At 43.6% G+C, this 17,420-nt stretch overlaps 2 protein-coding genes across 2 annotated transcripts in view; one reads left to right on the top strand and one right to left on the bottom strand.

Annotated features, from left to right (window-relative positions):
* Positions 1–2,929: 2,929 nt before the first annotated feature.
* Positions 2,930–11,280, top strand: dram2a (DNA-damage regulated autophagy modulator 2a). The gene is made up of 8 exons (XM_084332949.1): positions 2,930–3,027; positions 3,284–3,446; positions 3,799–3,866; positions 5,939–6,081; positions 7,974–8,151; positions 8,361–8,440; positions 9,250–9,342; positions 10,858–11,280. Exons 2-8 carry the CDS (start codon positions 3,316–3,318, stop codon positions 10,978–10,980), a joined length of 816 nt encoding a protein of 271 aa, XP_084189075.1. The 5' UTR covers positions 2,930–3,027; positions 3,284–3,315; the 3' UTR covers positions 10,981–11,280.
* A 107-nt stretch (positions 11,281–11,387) lies between these two features.
* The window catches only part of LOC311243706 (DENN domain-containing protein 2D-like), a 52,758-nt gene continuing 46,725 nt past the window's right edge, over positions 11,388–17,420 (bottom strand). Inside the window, 5 exon segments of the mRNA XM_084333035.1 lie at positions 11,388–11,911; positions 12,414–12,659; positions 12,786–12,867; positions 13,047–13,097; positions 13,721–13,892. Of these exon segments, the coding sequence (XP_084189161.1) occupies positions 11,838–11,911; positions 12,414–12,659; positions 12,786–12,867; positions 13,047–13,097; positions 13,721–13,892 (625 nt within the window). The 3' untranslated portion in view covers positions 11,388–11,837.

The following is a 17,420-nucleotide window of genomic DNA, read 5'->3' on the forward strand; positions in this document are numbered from 1 at the left end:
TCATTAGGGGTCATGTGAGAAAAGGACAAGTTCTTAAAGAACTGTTAATTTAAATGTTATAACTTATAAGCCCGACCAATTGTTTGTCTGACTGTTTCACTCACCATTTCTCCATTTTAGGAAGTGTTTTATTTTTCACGCTTTTTGCACTGGGTTGTATGAAAAAATGCTTCAGTGTTTGTTTTTCTTCACAGACAGACACTAGAAAGTCACTCCACGCTTGCACTTCTTACTGTTGATTCATTTGCTTTATAGCTGCGTTTAACGTTGGCCTACCTCTTCTCCAGTTAGTTTCTTTTTTTAAATAGGACCTTTCGACAGTGTAACATCCAAGCGATTGGTCCATGTCACACAGCACAGTATCCACACCTGTAGGTATCGTCAGCCAGTTTACATCTGTGAATGTTCACATTGAAGAGGCCAAGTGGTTTTCACTAGTATTTACCGTCCACAGTCGGAAACGACCAACTTTGTTATGGAATGTTTATTGCTATTTGGAGTTCAGTTCATAGGAGGCCGTTGGGATTTATCTTTTTTATACCGTGTCTGAAGCGTTACCCATGTCAAAAAAGTAGCAGTTTCTGCTGAGTAATACTTGACCTTTTTATCTTAAATGGATAGTTCACAATTCTAGAACCCTAGCCCTAGCTGTTCTTCATACTGGATATTGGAACTAGGGTTCCAAAATTGTGGTCTATCCCTTTTTTCTTTTTAATTATTATTATTATTTTTTAATAGGCCTAATCCATACTCTTTTTAGGTGTAAAGGTGACAGACTTCAATATGTAGATGGTGTAAATATACTACATACATACTATTTAACTATTCAAACCCCACTTTTTTTTTTTTTAAACAAACATAGTAAGAATTCTTTATTCCTCCTTGGCTTTCTAGTCACATGGAAAACTCCAGAGACGTTGTCGATGACTCGTCTAAAGGGAACCAAGGAGACAGGAAACGCCTCACTTTCCTCTTTCGGTTTTAATAATCAATTATTTTGGTGGTTTTTAATTTAATACCAGTTCAATGTTACTTTCCGTTAAAAAAAAACTAAAAAACAATGATGATGCATTCATTTAGGAACAAACAAGCTTATGTATAATAAAGATTGCTCTATTTATGGTAACAGGTGCGTTGTCTCTTTTTGTCTTTCACTCATGTCCTTTTCTATTGTGCAACGGCATACAGTCATGACCCTAGTATGACTGCTCAGCACGACCAGTAAGGAGCAGATTTCCTCGTGAAGTTTTCTTTTTCTTTTATTATTGTAGAGGGGCCAAAGCTATATATTTAGGTTATTGTATTCTATGAATGTTTATATGTTTATTTTTATAACCTTACATTGAAACGGCATTAGGAATATTGATTGGATTTAGATAAAGTCATTGAACCGTCTTATTTGTCATAATAGAACCTTCTAGAACATTTGTGATGTCACAGTATGATGTCATAATCAAACATTCTAGACCATTTGTGATGTCATAACCAAACATTCTAGAACATTTGTGATGTCATTATTTATATAAAGTAGATAATTATTACTACTTTATATTCTCATAAAAAGCTTATAATATATATTGGGAAATCTTAGTCTTGTATGATGTCATAACCAAACATTCTAGAACATTTGTCTATAAGAGAATTGTTGAATATATTATAATATTCAACAATTCTCTCAGAACAGTCAGTGTGCATCTTGAAACAGTGCTGAGCAGTACTGAACAGATAGACTAAACAAAATACCGTAATTCCTCTAATAGTAACCCCGGCTTGTATTTGTTTCAACTGTAGCGGGTACCAGGCTTGTATTAGGAGGAGGCCTGTATAAGAGGGAGGCCTATATTTCAAATTTTCAAACGGATCATAATGAATAAATCAACATTTTGTGTCAGTTTGAACCCAGTAAAATGTACTGGGTTAATTTATTGAAACCAAGTACTGTATGAAATAGTAAACAGTGCAATTACAGGTGGTCACTGGTCATTTCAACGTTTTCAAAGTGAAATCAAGTAACTAGCTCAGTATGCAGCTCAGTATATTAGTAACCCGGCTTGTATTAGGAGGCCGGCTTATAATTGCTTAGCTCAAGAGCGCACCCGGCCATTAATAGAGACCCGGCTTGTATTTGAGACCCGGTTACTATTAGAGGAATTACGGTAGATTGAAGCCTGCATTTCTAGACCAGGGTGCCTTGCCTACCGTTTTGCTGTGGAAAGCCGGCAAGTTGATTTATGGCTTTCCAGTGGAGGATTTTTCATGTGTGGGGTCGTTTGTGATTTTGGAGACTGGGAAAATACAGTTTTCTTACCTTGTAGTAGTGACGTGAATATTTCGTGGCAGTAAACAGCCAAAAAGTTTTAGTTTAGGAAAATAGCTTTAGGATCACTTCTGTAAAGAAAGACTTCGCTGTGGAAGAGAAATAAACCATTTGGATCTCTTTGTTTTACACCGGAGCGGCTGTGGACATTATTTTTCTTTATCAATGAACGTACTACTCACGAGTAAGCAACTTTAACCAGTAGAGTGGACCGTCGGCCCTCATAATTATTACTACTTTATATTCTCATAAAAAGCTTATAATATATATTGGGAAATCTTAGTCTTGTGTGTGCAGCGTGCCAATACTCAACTTGACAGGCTTCTTAAATGAAAGTGAAATCATGCTGAAGGGGAGTCAGCTGACTCCAGATCCAAGCTAAGCAGCAGACCAGAGTCACAAGGCCTTGGCTTAAGACGGAGGGAAACCCAAGTTCCTTCTCTCTTGAACTCATTCACAGTATTTACACACACACACACACACACACTGGCGGTCCTCAGATCTGCAACACTTCCTGCCATCACAGGGTTGTTTTCCAGCCCTTGCGGGAGACTCATTCTGAGCTGAGACACATTCACACTTTCAGGCTCCCAACTCCTGTACTTTTCTACCGTTTTGGAATTAACTTGATTTGGAGGAATGCTGTTCCTGTGGCTGAACTGAATGGAGACCTGACGCCCCCACCACCACCCCACCCTGGGCTTCTAACTGTGAGTTATTATATTATCCCTTTTCCTCTCAAGCGTGTGTGGCCTACAGACTAAAACTGAAGACTACTTTTTGAACTGGAGTGATTTATCTCTTTAATTTTTTGTAACTACAAGCAAGCATGATTTTGTTTCATGATCACCTGTGATACTACTTGCTCCATTGGAGGGTGAGTGTGTGGGATGTTGAGCTGTTAGAACGACAACAATCGTGATTGTGTGTTTGTTAATGACATGTGCCTGCCTGTCTACTTTATAGGGACCTCTTCCTCACCCTTTCCTAGGAGAAGAATGTGGTGGTTCCAGAGAGGGGTGTGTGCCCTCCCTACCACACTTGTTGTCTGGTCCTCCACCACCTTCATCGTCAACTATGTCATCGCTGTGGTGTTGGGCCACATCGACGCACTGGTACCCTATGTCAGGTACTTACCCTCACTCTTAAAATGGTGTCGTTTTCAATACATCTGTGTTTTTAGGTAACAACCACATAACTTGTCTTACAAAACACATTAATGTTGAAAATAACGTTTTCCAGAAGGTTTCCAGAACATTATCCCCACAGTGTATAGTAATCTCCTTAAGATTAGACCCTTGCAATGTTCCCCAGTCCAGAATGTGAATGTTCTGCACTTTCAAAACCGTCAACAGGGTTTGTCAACATTTCCTGTCAATTGAGAAAATATTACATGCCGGTGGTTTCAACAGATGTCCATTTACTCTGTGTGTGACTCAATTGCTCTTTTGTTGTGTGTGTGTGTGTGTGTGTGTTTACAGCGACATCAGCTCCGAGATTCCTGAGCGCTGTCTCTTTGGGCTTATGCTGACCGTATCTTCCATTTTAGGTAAATACATAAAAAAAAAAGTTTCCTACACCCTCTTTGACACAGGTTTCTGTGTTTCCGTCGCAGCTACCGCACATCAGTTGCTTCTGAAACAAAGGGCTTGAGCAGTAGCTGTTGTGAGCGAGTGTTGTGTGGGCCATATATGACACAGCAACTTTAATAAGTTCCCAGTTAAAACCCAGCTCACATTCTGATGGAGTATTCTGTGTGACCTAGCAAGTGACACAATCGTTGTATGCAGACTTGACTTTGTCACTAGTTCAATACTAACAGACATTTTAGTCATGGATGGAATAGTATAACATATTTAAATGCCTAAATGTCATTACTAAGGCTCATGAAAATGTACCTTCATGGGTGGTGTGTCTGCACTGAGCACAAGCATTTGGGCTTTAGGATGACACCATTGGATTCCTCAAACCTCTCCCCTGACTTTGATTTTCTATCCTAGGCTTGAAAAAACATTGGTCCATATTCACAAAGCCTCTCAAACTGTAAACTTACTTGTACTGATCTGGAGCGGCTTCCGTCTGTTAAGTTTGAATGAGGACACGAGGGCAAGTGTTCCCGGTCACTGATCCAGGAGCAGCACTCTTGCTTTGTGAATATGGGCCATTGTTCTCCTGTTTCTCTGTCCCTCGGCCTCCGTACATCAGTGATGGAATACGTTGTTTTAAGACTTCCTCACTCGTTTCTCTGTATGACATTTAATTTACGATTGACTTTTAGGTTTAACCCTTTCACTACCACACTTCAAATGGTTAACCCTTTCACTGCCACACTACGGTAGGTTAACCTTTCACTTCTGTAATGTGGCAGTGAAAGGGTTAACGTGCAAATGTAGACCTTTTCCAGAGAAATTCTCAAGATGCATCTTTGCTGTTTTTATGAGTCTGAGTTCTAAACTCTCAAATCAAGTAAAATGCAGACCCATACAAGACTGAATTGCATTGCCAGAGAAGAATGGCGGAGAGATTTGTGTCCAGTGATTTTTCCAAACCTTATATGAAATGTCTAGTGACATCTAGTCACATGAAAACATGACTGCCCATAAAGTTTTCCATCTAAGCCTTGAAGTCCATTTTAAAGGAACTTCCCTTTAATCCGAGAGCTCATACCTCGATTTCTGTTTCAAAATAAGACCAACACAGTCCTAACACTGAGCAGCCCTAGTGTGTTAGCCTGGCTCTGAACAGCCCTAGTGTGTTAGCCTGGCTCTGAACAGCCCTAGTGTGTTAGCCTGGCTCTGAACAGCCCTAGTATGTTAGCCTGGTCCTGAACAGCCCTAGTGTGTTAGCCTGGTCCTGAACAGCCCTAGTGTGTTAGCCTGGTCCTGAACAGCCCTAGTGTGTTAGCCTGGTCCTGAACAGCCCTAGTGTGTTAGCCTGGCTCTGAACAGCCCTAGTGTGTTAGCCTGGTCCTGAACAGCCCTAGTATGTTAGCCTGGTCCTGAACAGCCCTAGTATGTTAGCCTGGCTCTGAACAGCCCTAGTGTGTTAGCCTGGTCCTGAACAGCCCTAGTGTGTTAGCCTGGTCCTGAACAGCCCTAGTGTGTTAGCCTGGTCCTGAACACCAGCCCTGTAGACGTTCTCTGCTGAGTATGTCCCCCCCTATCCACTCAGCAAGTTGAGTGAAGTTTCCTCACTCGTTTCTCTGTGTGACATTTCATTACAATTGACTTTTAGGTTTAACCCTTTCACTACCATACTTCAAAGAGTTAACCCTTTCACCGCCACACTACAGAAGGTTAACCTTTCACTACCACTGTACGGAAGGTTAACCTTTCACTACAGCGTGGTAGGGAAAGGTTAACCTTCTGTAGTGTGGCAGTGAAAGGTTAACCTTCTGTAGTGTGGCAGTGAAAAGGTTAACCTTCTGTAGTGTGGCAGTGAAAGGTTAACCTTATGTAGTGTGGCAGTGAAAAGGTTAACGTCCATTTTATAGGAACTTCCCTTTAATCCGAGAGCTCATACCTCGAATTCTGTAATACATATTTTTTTTTAATTATTTTTCATCACTTTTTGTCATAATCTGAAGTCATAATTATGTACAGTATGTGGCTTGCCTTGCAGGTGTAGCGACTGTCTATGTGCGCTACAAGCAGGTGGAGGCCCTGACTGTGGAAGGCGAAAACAGACTACATCGTCTCAACTTAACGGGCCTGGTGCTGGGCATCCTCAGCTCACTGGGTCTGGCTGTCATCGCCAACTTCCAGGTAAAGAATGGACGCAACAAGGGAAGCAACAGTAGCGATTGGAGGATCAAGAAAAGAGGGTGGGGTTTGAGATGGGACAATTACATGACATGACCAAAAGTCACCTAATGGTCTGGGGCTGTTTTACATGGTTTTGGTCCGTTGGTTCCAGTGAAGGGAAATCTGAACACTACAGATCATACAATGGTTATAGATGATTCTGTGTTTCCAACTTTGTGGAAACAGTCTGGGTCTGGGACTCCTTCCCTGGTTTCAGCATGACAATACCCCCACGCACAAAGCCAGGCCTGTAAAGAAATGGTTCATCGACATCTGTGTGGAAGAACTGGCCTCTACACAGAACCCTGATCTCAACGGCAGACTAGGAGAGGGGCCTAATCACCCTACATCACTGCCTGACCTCACTAATGCTCTTGTGGCTGAATGGAAGCAAATCCCCACAGCAATGTTCCAACATCTAGCGGAAAGCCTCCCCAGAAGAGTGGAGGCTGTTATATAAAGGGGGGGGGGGGGACCAACTACATATTAACGTCCACGATTTTGGAACGAGATGTTAGATGAACAGGTGTCCACATACTTTTGGTCATGTAGTGTATTTATGTCATATAGCTTTTCCTTTGATGTTATTACTCAAGAATTTCAACAGTTTTCGAGTTGTATGTGTAACCATTGTACATTACGTTTACCAGGCTAAGCTCTAATCCTCATAATGAGCTGGGAATATGTCAGTATTCACTCACAGAGTAACACTTTACCCCGTTTACGGTCACTCCGTGTTAGCCTGGCCCTGAACAGCCCTAGTGTGTTAGCCTGGTCCTGAACAGCCCTAGTGTGTTAGCCTGGCCCTGAACAGCCCTAGTGTGTTAGCCTGGTCCTGAACAGCCCTAGTATGTTAGCCTGGCCCTGAACAGCCCTAGTGTGTTAGCCTGGTCCTGAACAGCCCTAGTGTGTTAGCCTGGCCCTGAACAGCCCTAGTGTGTTAGCCTGGTCCTGAACAGCCCTAGTGTGTTAGCCTGGCCCTGAACAGCCCTAGTGTGTTAGCCTGGCCCTGAACAGCCCTAGTGTGTTAGCCTGGTCCTGAACAGCCCTAGTGTGTTAGCCTGGCCCTGAACAGCCCTAGTGTGTTAGCCTGGCTCTGAACAGCCCTAGTGTGTTAGCCTGGTCCTGAACAGCCCTAGTGTGTTAGCTTGGTCCTGAACAGCCCTAGTGTGTTAGCCTGGTCCTGAACAGCCCTAGTGTGTTAGCCTGGTCCTGAACAGCCCAACAGAAAGGGTGGAGTCTTTTTTTCTTTTTGTAATTGAGCAAACCTGTAGACGTTCTCTGCTGAGTATGTCTCCCTCCCTATCCACTCGGCAAGCTGAGTGAAGTTTCTGCAAGTCAATCAATCACAACACTCAGATTTATGGTCTGTGCCAGTTCTGTTTCCCTGATAATACTCTGAATACCCTGTTGACTCTGTTGCTGTCACACACAGTATTTGTGTTAATTGTGATCTTGTGCCGCGTGAAGGTTAGACCATTCAGGGTCATTTGTGATGGAAATATCAAGTTGTATACACAGATTATCCAGAATAAGATTTGAATCAGGATATGAGCTCGTAATTGAAAGATTGTGTTTGTTTAATCTGACATTAACACACACACACACACGCACATTAACACACACGCACATTAACACACACGTTATTTATTTCAAAGGGCTCAATGCAGCGTTATTTTATCAGCTCATTAAAGGTGGAGTCTGCCTTTTATTATACATTTATACATGCATCATAAAAATGTTATATCTGCAGTTCTGCACATGTCCTTTAGTCTTTCTTAACCTGTAATCGTCGACAGTGGGTTTTGTTTAAGAACAAGTGTTGAGCGGTTCATACATTTGTCACTCCTTAGAAAACATCCATCATCTCTGTGCACCTGTTCGGGACGGTGTTGACCTTCGGTGCGGGGGCCTTCTACATCCTGGTCCAGAACGGCCTCTCCTTTCACATGCAACCCCGGTTTCACGGCAAGGACATCCTGTGGGCGCGCATCGGTGTGTTGATCTGGGCAGTGACCAGTATGATCATTGGTGAGCAGTGCACCACCGTCTGTCTGGATTTAGGGATACTGCATATAGTCAAGCTAAGGCTTTATCCAGTGCTTCCATGTAAAATGTGGTGAACAAAATGTTTCAAGTACAGTATGTCTGCTGTGTGAGTCACTGTGGATCTCTCTCCCTCCCTCCCTCCCTCCCTCCCTCCCTCCCTCCCTCCCTCCCTCTCTCTCTCACACACACAGTATTTGTGTCATCGGCGGTCTTGTATGATGACTTGGGTATAGGGATCGCCCCTAAACTACACTGGACACCTGGAGAACCGGTGAGCTATTGCAACAACATATCAGCTTTTGATCCTCCTTAAAGCAACACCCCAACATTATGGGAAATGAGCTTACCGTCTTCTCCAGAGTCAGACAGGAAGATGGTTACCAATGTCCTCTGTGAGTTGAGTAGAAAGTTATTCGGCTGCAAGCTAGCCTAGCTTAGCACAAATGAATGGAAGCTGAAACGGACCTCTAGCCTAGCATACAACTCCGGGAGAGGTGTTTTTGGCTAACAGCTAGGCTAACTGGTCCGTATCCGCTTCCATTCATTTGTGCTTTTGCTTGCAGCCAGATAGCTTTCTACTGAACGTACAGAGAAAATGGGTATATCTTCTTGTTTGACTCTGAAGAAGACGGTAAGTGCTTTTCCCATAATGTTGGTGTGTTGCTTTAAAGGGGCACAAAAAGCTGATTTATTTTGCTTCATAATCTCACACAAGGATTCAGTGGCCTCCAATGACGTCACTGGAGGACCTAATTCAAACTCATTAATCCTCACTAAACTCCTAAAATCATAAACTGTCAAACTAAATGAATGTGTGCAAAAGTTTACAGTTTTGGGATATGTGCGAGATTATGTGCAAAATAAATCTTTTTCTTTTTGGTGAAGTGATCATTCAACTATGCCTTATTCTCCTCTAGGGTTATCTCCTAGAACTTACATACACAACTACAAAAACAAGAAGTGTTGCTTGGATCTGTACTTCTCTGTAGGCAAAACGGGTGCTCATTATACAGCGGTTAACGTATAGCAGATGAACACTAGAGACCTTTCTTGTTTTTAAAGTGTTTCCATGTCTTCCAGGGTTACGCAGCCCATATAGTCAGTACAACATCGGAGTGGTCGCTAGCCTTCTCCTTCATCTTCTACTTCCTCACATACATCAGAGACTTTCAGGTGAGCGCTGCATCTCCACTAGCTTCAATCAATACACCAAGACTTAAGAAGTGTAGTAGTTGACAGGAGGAGCCTTCGTGAGTGACTTACACCCATGGTTTTAGGCTAGTGCCTCAGGGGTTCAGAAAAAAAGACTGGGTAGGTTTCTCTGTAAAAAATTCAGGTTTTGATTACTATTCAGTGGCCCTAGTGTGTTAGCCTGGCCCTCAACAGCCCTAGTGTGTTAGCCTGGCCCTGAACAGCCCTAGTGTGTTAGCCTGGCCCTGAACAGCCCTAGTGTGTTATCCTGGCCCTGAACAGCCCTAGTGTGTTAACCTGGCCCTGAACAGCCCTAGTGTGTTAGCCTGGCCCTGAACAGCCCTAGTGTGTTATCCTGGCCCTGAACAGCCCTAGTGTGTTAGCCTGGCCCTGAACAGCCCTAGTGTGTTAGCCTGGCTCTGAACAGCCCTAGTGTGTTAGCCTGGCCCTGAACAGCCCTAATGTGTTATCCTGGCCCTGAACAGCCCTAGTGTGTTAACCTGGCCCTGAACAGCCCTAGTGTGTTAGCCTGGCTCTGAACAGCCCTAGTGTGTTAGCCTGTCCCTCAACAGCCCTAGTGTGTTAGCCTGGCCCTGAACAGCCCTAGTGTGTTAGCCTGGCTCTGAACAGCCCTAGTGTGTTAGCCTGGCCCTGAACAGCCCTAATGTGTTATCCTGGCCCTGAACAGCCCTAGTGTGTTAACCTGGCCCTGAACAGCCCTAGTGTGTTAGCCTGGCCCTGAACAGCCCTAGTGTGTTAGCCTGGCTCTGAACAGCCCTAGTGTGTTAACCTGGCCCTGAACAGCCCTAGTGTGTTAACCTGGCCCTGAACAGCCCTAGTGTGTTAGCCTGGCTCTGAACAGCCCTAGTGTGTTAGCCTGGCCCTGAACAGCCCTAGTGTGTTAGCCTGGCTCTGAACAGCCCTATTGTGTTAGCCTGTCCCTCAACAGCCCTAGTGTGTTAGCCTGGCCCTGAACAGCCCTAGTGTGTTAGCCTGGCCCTGAACAGCCCTAGTGTGTTAGCCTGGCCCTGAACAGCCCTAGTGTGTTAGCCTGGCTCTGAACAGCCCTAGTGTGTTAGCCTGGCCCTGAACAGCCCTAGTGTGTTAGCCTGTCCCTGAACAGCCCTAGTGTGTTAGCCTGGCTCTGAACAGCCCTAGTGTGTTAGCCTGGCCCTGAACAGCCCTAGTGTGTTAGCCTGGCTCTGAACAGCCCTAGTGTGTTAGCCTGGCCCTGAACAGCCCTAGTGTGTTAGCCTGGCCCTGAACAGCCCTAGTGTGTTAGCCTGTCCCTCAACAGCCCTAGTGTGTTAGCCTGGCCCTGAACAGCCCTAGTGTGTTAGCCTGTCCCTCAACAGCCCTAGTGTGTTAGCCTGGCCCTGAACAGCCCTAGTATGTTAGCCTGTCTCTGGACAGATAAAAAATATATATATATCTATAGCACCTTTTAATAATAATAAATAAATAAATAAAATAAAAACACGTTCCATTGTTCCACAGAAAATCCGTTTTCAGGTGCAAACTGTGTTGCAGAGTAACCACCTGTATGACTACACCCACTATGACGTACGAGTCCACGTCCACCATGGAGAAAACTCCCCCCTGCTGTCTGGGAGCCTCTAGCGGCTTACTTTTCCCTTGGCATTGTCTTCAGGGCTGTGGTGCGAACACTGTGTAAAGTTTGTATATGTTTTTATGTCTTTTCAGGTCAAAAGCTTATGATAAAAGAACATGTGATACTGCTTTGTTCACAAACATTATGTTAAAGACTATTGTTGTTTTTGATTATAATTTTTTGATAATGATGCCATTTTCTGCGATACTGTTACTACAGTTACTATGTTGCTAATGTCGATTTATAGTATTTGGTCTCTTAGAGATTACATTTTATGTTTACTGTACAGTTTTCTTGCAAAATGCATTGTTTATATTACACTTTTTACAATTAAATTTTTTCAGTATTACTTGGTATAATATACTTTGTCACAAATATCTATTTCAATTTTAAACAGAAAAAAATAAAAACTGTATGTGGACATAGAAAAACGAGTCTTTATTTGAAATGTATTTTCTGCTCAATCATATTCAGTAGCACTTTCAGACTTTGGTCACAGGATGAGAACCAACATGTGAAATAAAAAGAAACAAAAAGCCTCTCGACTTTGGTTGCAAGAATTATCTTTCATACAGTAGCAGCCACATTCAAAATACCCACTAAACTTGTTCACCAAAGAAAAGAAAATGAAAACCCACTAAACATAATTCACACTTTCACAAACACAATTATTTAAAAGAAACAAACTATACATGAAATAATTAATGCAAACAAATACACTATTTACATCTAAGATCAGTAAAGTCTACACCTTAAATTGACATCTAAATCCCTTACGGTATATACAAACATGGCCTCTTGTACAGTGAATTTATTGACTGCATTCACACGGCTGCCGTTTGAATACGGTCAATGGACACGATTGTTAGTGTTTCTTTTTAGTCTTCTTCTCCCTCTTCCTCTTTTCCTGGTATTCCACAATCTTCTTGTGAAATATTCCTGGGAGAATGAGAAAGGACAGTGGGTTTAGTGAAGTCTACATAGTCACAGTCCAATAGTCCAATACATCATCTACATGACGAGTACTCTTAAGTAGGCCTATGTGTCTTTAGGTTATCTGGTTAAGAGCTCTAAGGTATATCTCACTCGTGTTTCACCTGGAAACCATATCAACTCCACTTTTGGTGAGTTTCATGGTTTAACTTGAAAGTTACTGAATAAATAAGGAAATGCACTCTAGCCTGATCAACTCGACCTTGAATGGTTCTGGTGTTTGAGCAAGTTCCCAGATGCTGAGGTCCATGACACCTATTCAACTCAATGTAAAGCGTCTGAAATTAATTGGGAGTCCATCAGAAAATAAGGCTTTTAATTTAATTTAACACCTGAAAGTTGGGTGACTTTTTGGGAGATGTGAGGTTTCCATGCATCACAGCAACAATATGTAACAACGGTATAGACTGGCTGAAGTGTTATGGAGGTTGTCCTGAGCGGTCCTCACCTTGCTGCGGTCCCGGCTGTTGCTGCTCCACCTCCTGTATGAACAGGTCGAACATCTGGGTCTGGATGAACTTCTTGACGAAGTGCCGCGTGGTCTTGGACTCAATGGCCTTGTAGAAGCTCCTGCTCTCGAACACCCCGCTCTCGCCGGTCTTGTTGTACGTCACGTACGAGGCGTAGTGGCCGACCGTCTTCACGAAGAAAGGCAGGAAGGCCTCCGAGACCACCTTGTTCAGCTCCTCCACGGCTGGAAGACATCACATGTGCTTGTGTTTACGCTCGTTTGTAGTTCAACAACACAGATATCTGTTCAAACTATTATGGGATGGTTTGGTGTGGACTGGTGTTTGGCCTGTGGTCTCGGTTTACTCACTTGCTTTCTCCTTTCTGTCTCTTAATGCCTGTAGTATCTCATCTTGGAGCTTAGGGGGCAGTATAGACTTCTCATCGCCAATCTTTAAACGGTGGGATAATTTCACATTAGGCTTGATAAAGGGTGTTGTCATTTAACTTCACTTTGAAATGACAGCAAATGCTTAATATTAGTATCCATACTACTACTATTTTTATTATTAAGAGCTGTATATGGTAATCCATAAAAAATCCAGACAACACAATATATCCATCCACTTACTGAAGCAAGGAATGTCTCCTTTTTGTCCTCTGACAAGTCCACCACCAACAACTGTGTTAAGAGAGAAAACAATGACCAGTGTAATTAGCCTCCTTTGTCATTAATACAACTGTCATTCTGCCCTGAATCCACGACACAAGCAGTCCGATAAAAGAGTATCCTGATGTTTTCATTTCCTCCTAAGCTCTATGGATGAACCACAGTTCTATCATGTTTTAGGAGCTCACTTGGTATAGTGGTTAATACTACAACAGTGGTCACCTCACAGCAAGAAGGCCCTGGGTTCAATTCCTGCTTGGGGACCGGGTTGCCAGGTACCCAGGTGGAGTATCTCCCAGGCCTTTCTGTGTGGAGTTTGCATGTTCTCCCCGTGCTCGCAAGGGTTTCCCCCCCAAAAAGAGATAAACCCAGTGGAAAAACATGCAGAACAGATCGCTAACAGTCACATTCCTGAAAAAGACAGACGGGAGCACTTGGATTGGTCCCCGGGCGCGGCCCACGGAGCTGTCTGCTCCCAGCTGCCCTTGGGGGGAAGGGCGACCGGGTGGGTCAATCGCAGAAAGGCATTTCATCTGTGACCCAATGCACGTGTGTGTGTGTGTGTGTTCCTGTGTGTCGCCCATCTTACATTTGTGTGTTGCTGCATGACAAATAAAGACTTCTTCTTCACTTACATCACTCTGATCTGTGACCAGATCCAGGAGGCGTTTCTGCACCCCCAGCAGATAGGGGGTGGGCGCCATGACGACATCGATGAGGATCTCCGGGACGATGGAGATGAAGGTGTGCTGCCAGGTGAACGGGTAGAGCAGTGCCGTCACGGCATGGATGACCTGGGAGAGGGTGCTGAGGAGGAAGACACAGCATGAATGACCTGGGAGAGGGTGCTGAGTCTGCAGTCTGCCTTCTATCAGTGAGCATTTTATTTACATTTATTTAACCAGGCAGGTCAATTAAGAACAAATTCTTATTTACAAGGACAAAGGGGAATAGGGAAAAGAGGACAGAAAAGAAAGAACTTATAGAACTTTTCTAACTCGACGGCATACTGTAAACATTTTAAATAGGCCCCATTGTATTTCCTGTTGCAATGTTTGTTGACAGCTGCTGACGGGAAATAAACAGGGGCCAAAGCTGGCCAAAGTTGTATTTTTATATAATAATATTTCTGAAAAGGTCTATAAACCGCTTGCAAATTCGCCCCATAGAGGGGGGAAAGAAATCATTAGCAGCTGAATAAGTGCCAACTATGTAATTTCCTTGGTCTTAGCGTATGAGACAGGATACCAATGGTAACATTAAGATGGACACCTGGAAAGAGAACACCTGGTGTAGAATAGTTGAAGGAGCTGAGAGAAATGAATCTAACATGAGGCAAGAAGACACAGAGGGTAGCTAAAGACCAGGCTGAATGGCGTCATGACGTCAAAGCCTTATTTCACAACCAGGAAGAAGTAACCAGGAAGAAGTAAATAAGTAGTGTTAAGGGTGAGAGTGTTATGGGTGACAGTGTATAGGTGACAGTGTTATTATATTAGATTAGATTATACTTTATTGTCATTATATTTGCATACAACGAGATTTGGGACTCAAACTTAGGCCATGTCCAGACGAAACCGATTTCGGTCATATCAGTCAAAGTATTCTATCGTATGCACCTTTGATCCACATGGAACTGCGTTCTGAGAGCCTGAAAACGTTATTTTCTGAGACCGGGTCCCAGAGTGGGAAAATCTGAAGATGCCCCCCTTGCGTCGCCGTCTTTACAAGCCTATATGCACATTTTCCTGAACCGATGACACGATGCCCACCTCTCCCTTAACCCGCGTGTGCAAACTCAGCCAACATCAGTAGTTGCGTTCGTGTTACAGAAGCTATTGAGCTTGATCTGGCTTTTACAGCTAAATGTACTGCGCCTACGACAACAGATTGACATCTCCCTTAATCCGCATGCGCAAACCCAGCCAACAAAAAATAAACATGATACATATATGTCTTATATGTCCAGATATGTCCTGGCTAGAAGTGTTTATTAAACACCGGGAGGCTACTGTGATGAAATACACGATACTAGCTAGAGATTAGCGTCACATAGCGGGCCTTTTTCTGAAAACCCAAGTAGTAGCCAAGCACATACTGTTCCATAGCATACGCCTTCAGTTGATCATGACAAATCCTCTCTTACCTTGATGATTAAAAAGCCTCCATAATTTAGTAAATAGTATTCCCATGGCTGGTGTTGAGCTGTAGCCAGCCAGCTAGCGTTGATGCTATTCAATGCTATCAACATTAGCTAAATAGCTAACCAACTAAATACAATAGACAGTGGTATCCTGAGGTAACATTAAATACAGACAACTTTTGCTACAATAAGACAGTGGTATCCTGAGGTAACGTTAAATACAGACAATGTTTGCTAGTCGAAAGGACTGGACACAGGGACAAGTTAAACATCAATCAATTAATTTAATACAACAGGTTGTTTGAGCTGCGCGCACCATATTATATATGGCTTTGACACGTTCTCTCTCCTGCCGATTAAAGTCCTCCTCATCATCGATTGCCTGTAGGCTGTAGCTGCATTTTGCGCATGTGAGCCGCGGTCTCTCTCTCTCATCTCCTTTGGAAACTAGCGTTACGTTAGCTCAAAAACACAGAACCGGTCAACACAAGTTATTCTGCTAGCAACGAACAGCGATAACACTTCCGGTCGGGGGGTTTCAAAATAAAAGAGCGACATCTAAAACAGGAAAGACATTTATTTTGTACATTTGTGGCATGCACTTATTTCTTGAGACGATTTGGTTTTTACGAAAAACTTTTAAAAAATTAAAACGAAATGAAAATGAAAAAGATCAAAATCGTTTTCGTCTGGAAATGGCCTTAAGGTGCAGTGTATGGGTGAGAGTGTTATGGGCGAGAGTGTTATGGGTGTCAGTGTTATGGGTGAGAGTGTTAGGGGTGAGAGTATTATGGGTAAGAGTGTTATGGGTGACAGTGTATGGGTGAGAGTGTTATATTTCTACTGGCTACACTTTCCGCTTCGCCTATGGGATATCCTCTGCGCACGCGTGCATCTACTTGAAACTTCTCACATGTACCTTCTCATCTGTCTGATCACACCCACCTCCGGCCAGCATATAGCCCAGGTGAGGTGATCAGCTCCCCCTTCCTCATAATTTCAAAACGAAACGTTGTGCTCACAGGCCTTCGGCAGTTCGGAAATATAGAGTTTAGTTAGTTAGCTAGGTAAGAGATGTAAGGATATTCCACCGAAGTCCTTTTTTCAGGACTCCCCCAGCGCGTTCGGAAAGGGAAGCGCTTGGGGTACCGCTGCTCGTTATGGAGTTTTCCTAGCAGAACGGCAATTCCTCGCCGGGGGACTGCTGGTATGCTATGGCGTGGTCGTGGAAGGCTTTCGAGCCAGGGGAAAGACTTGTTTATCTTTCCTGGCATGCTCCCCTCCGGTTAGATTGGGGACCCCAAATGTTTTTTACCCCCGCTCGGCGTGCTAGGGTTAATTGCAGGCTGGGTGTGGCGGAGCGTGTCTTCAAGAGAGATGCGTCAGAGGGAATCCCGGACAGTGGGGTTCCCTGAGCCCCCCCTCGCCAGGTATGGAGAGAGCATGCGACATAGAGACAGAAACGGAGGTGGCTGGGACCGGGTTGAAGAAAGGCACCTGTCCCCCACCCTGTCTCTTGGGAGAATGGACCGCCCCGTAATTTCCTGCTGTGTCTTCTTAGCCATTGCATAGAGAGAGAAAGGGCACATAATGTTGCTAGGTGCTCTGTTTTGGATGTGCGTGTCCTTTCTCTCTCCCGGGAGAGTGGACCGCCCCATCATTTCTACTGTCTTTGGTGCTCTGTTGTTTTTCCTTGTGACCGCTGACCGCACTTCTTAACACTTTCAGTGCCAGGCCGTGTTTTCCTTTTTACCCCGTTGATTCCACGGCCCATATAACGTTAATATCGCCTAATCTATGTTTTAAATTATGCTATGTGTCTAATCTGCCCATCGCTTATCAAATAATCATTTTCCAGTCAACATTGGCAAAGCAGATTGTGTTTTTATCGCTTCATTTCCTTTTTATAGCATTTTTAAAACCACTCTGTTTCGAAGAAAAAACAACACATTCCCTGATAAACGCCTTTTACTGGAATATTCCAGGATGTTATCATTTGTCTGTCTATTTATGAATCGTTTTCAAATAAACGCTAGATGGTTGATAGTATGTGTGCGCACGCACGCTCGTGCCGTGCGCTGATAATCGCTGCTATTATTTCCTCATGGCTTTTACAGTCAAATCAAAACCATATTCACATATAGTGCTTATATCTACATGAAAACGAGTCTGATTATCCTAACACTGATAAC

Source organism: Notolepis coatsorum, assembly GCF_963971535.1.
Source record: "Notolepis coatsorum genome assembly, chromosome: 17".
Lineage (NCBI taxonomy): Eukaryota > Metazoa > Chordata > Actinopteri > Aulopiformes > Paralepididae > Notolepis > Notolepis coatsorum.

Excerpts from the sequence above, each read along its gene's own strand:
- dram2a (XM_084332949.1), top strand. The coding sequence starts at position 3,316 with ATGTGGTGGTTCCAGAGAGGGGTGTGTGCCCTCCCTACCACACTTGTT. Across the intron at positions 3,447-3,798 it reads GCACTGGTACCCTATGTCAG|CGACATCAGCTCCGAGATTC; the intron begins GTACTTACCCTC and ends GTGTGTTTACAG. Across the intron at positions 9,343-10,857 it reads CATACATCAGAGACTTTCAG|AAAATCCGTTTTCAGGTGCA; the intron begins GTGAGCGCTGCA and ends ATTGTTCCACAG.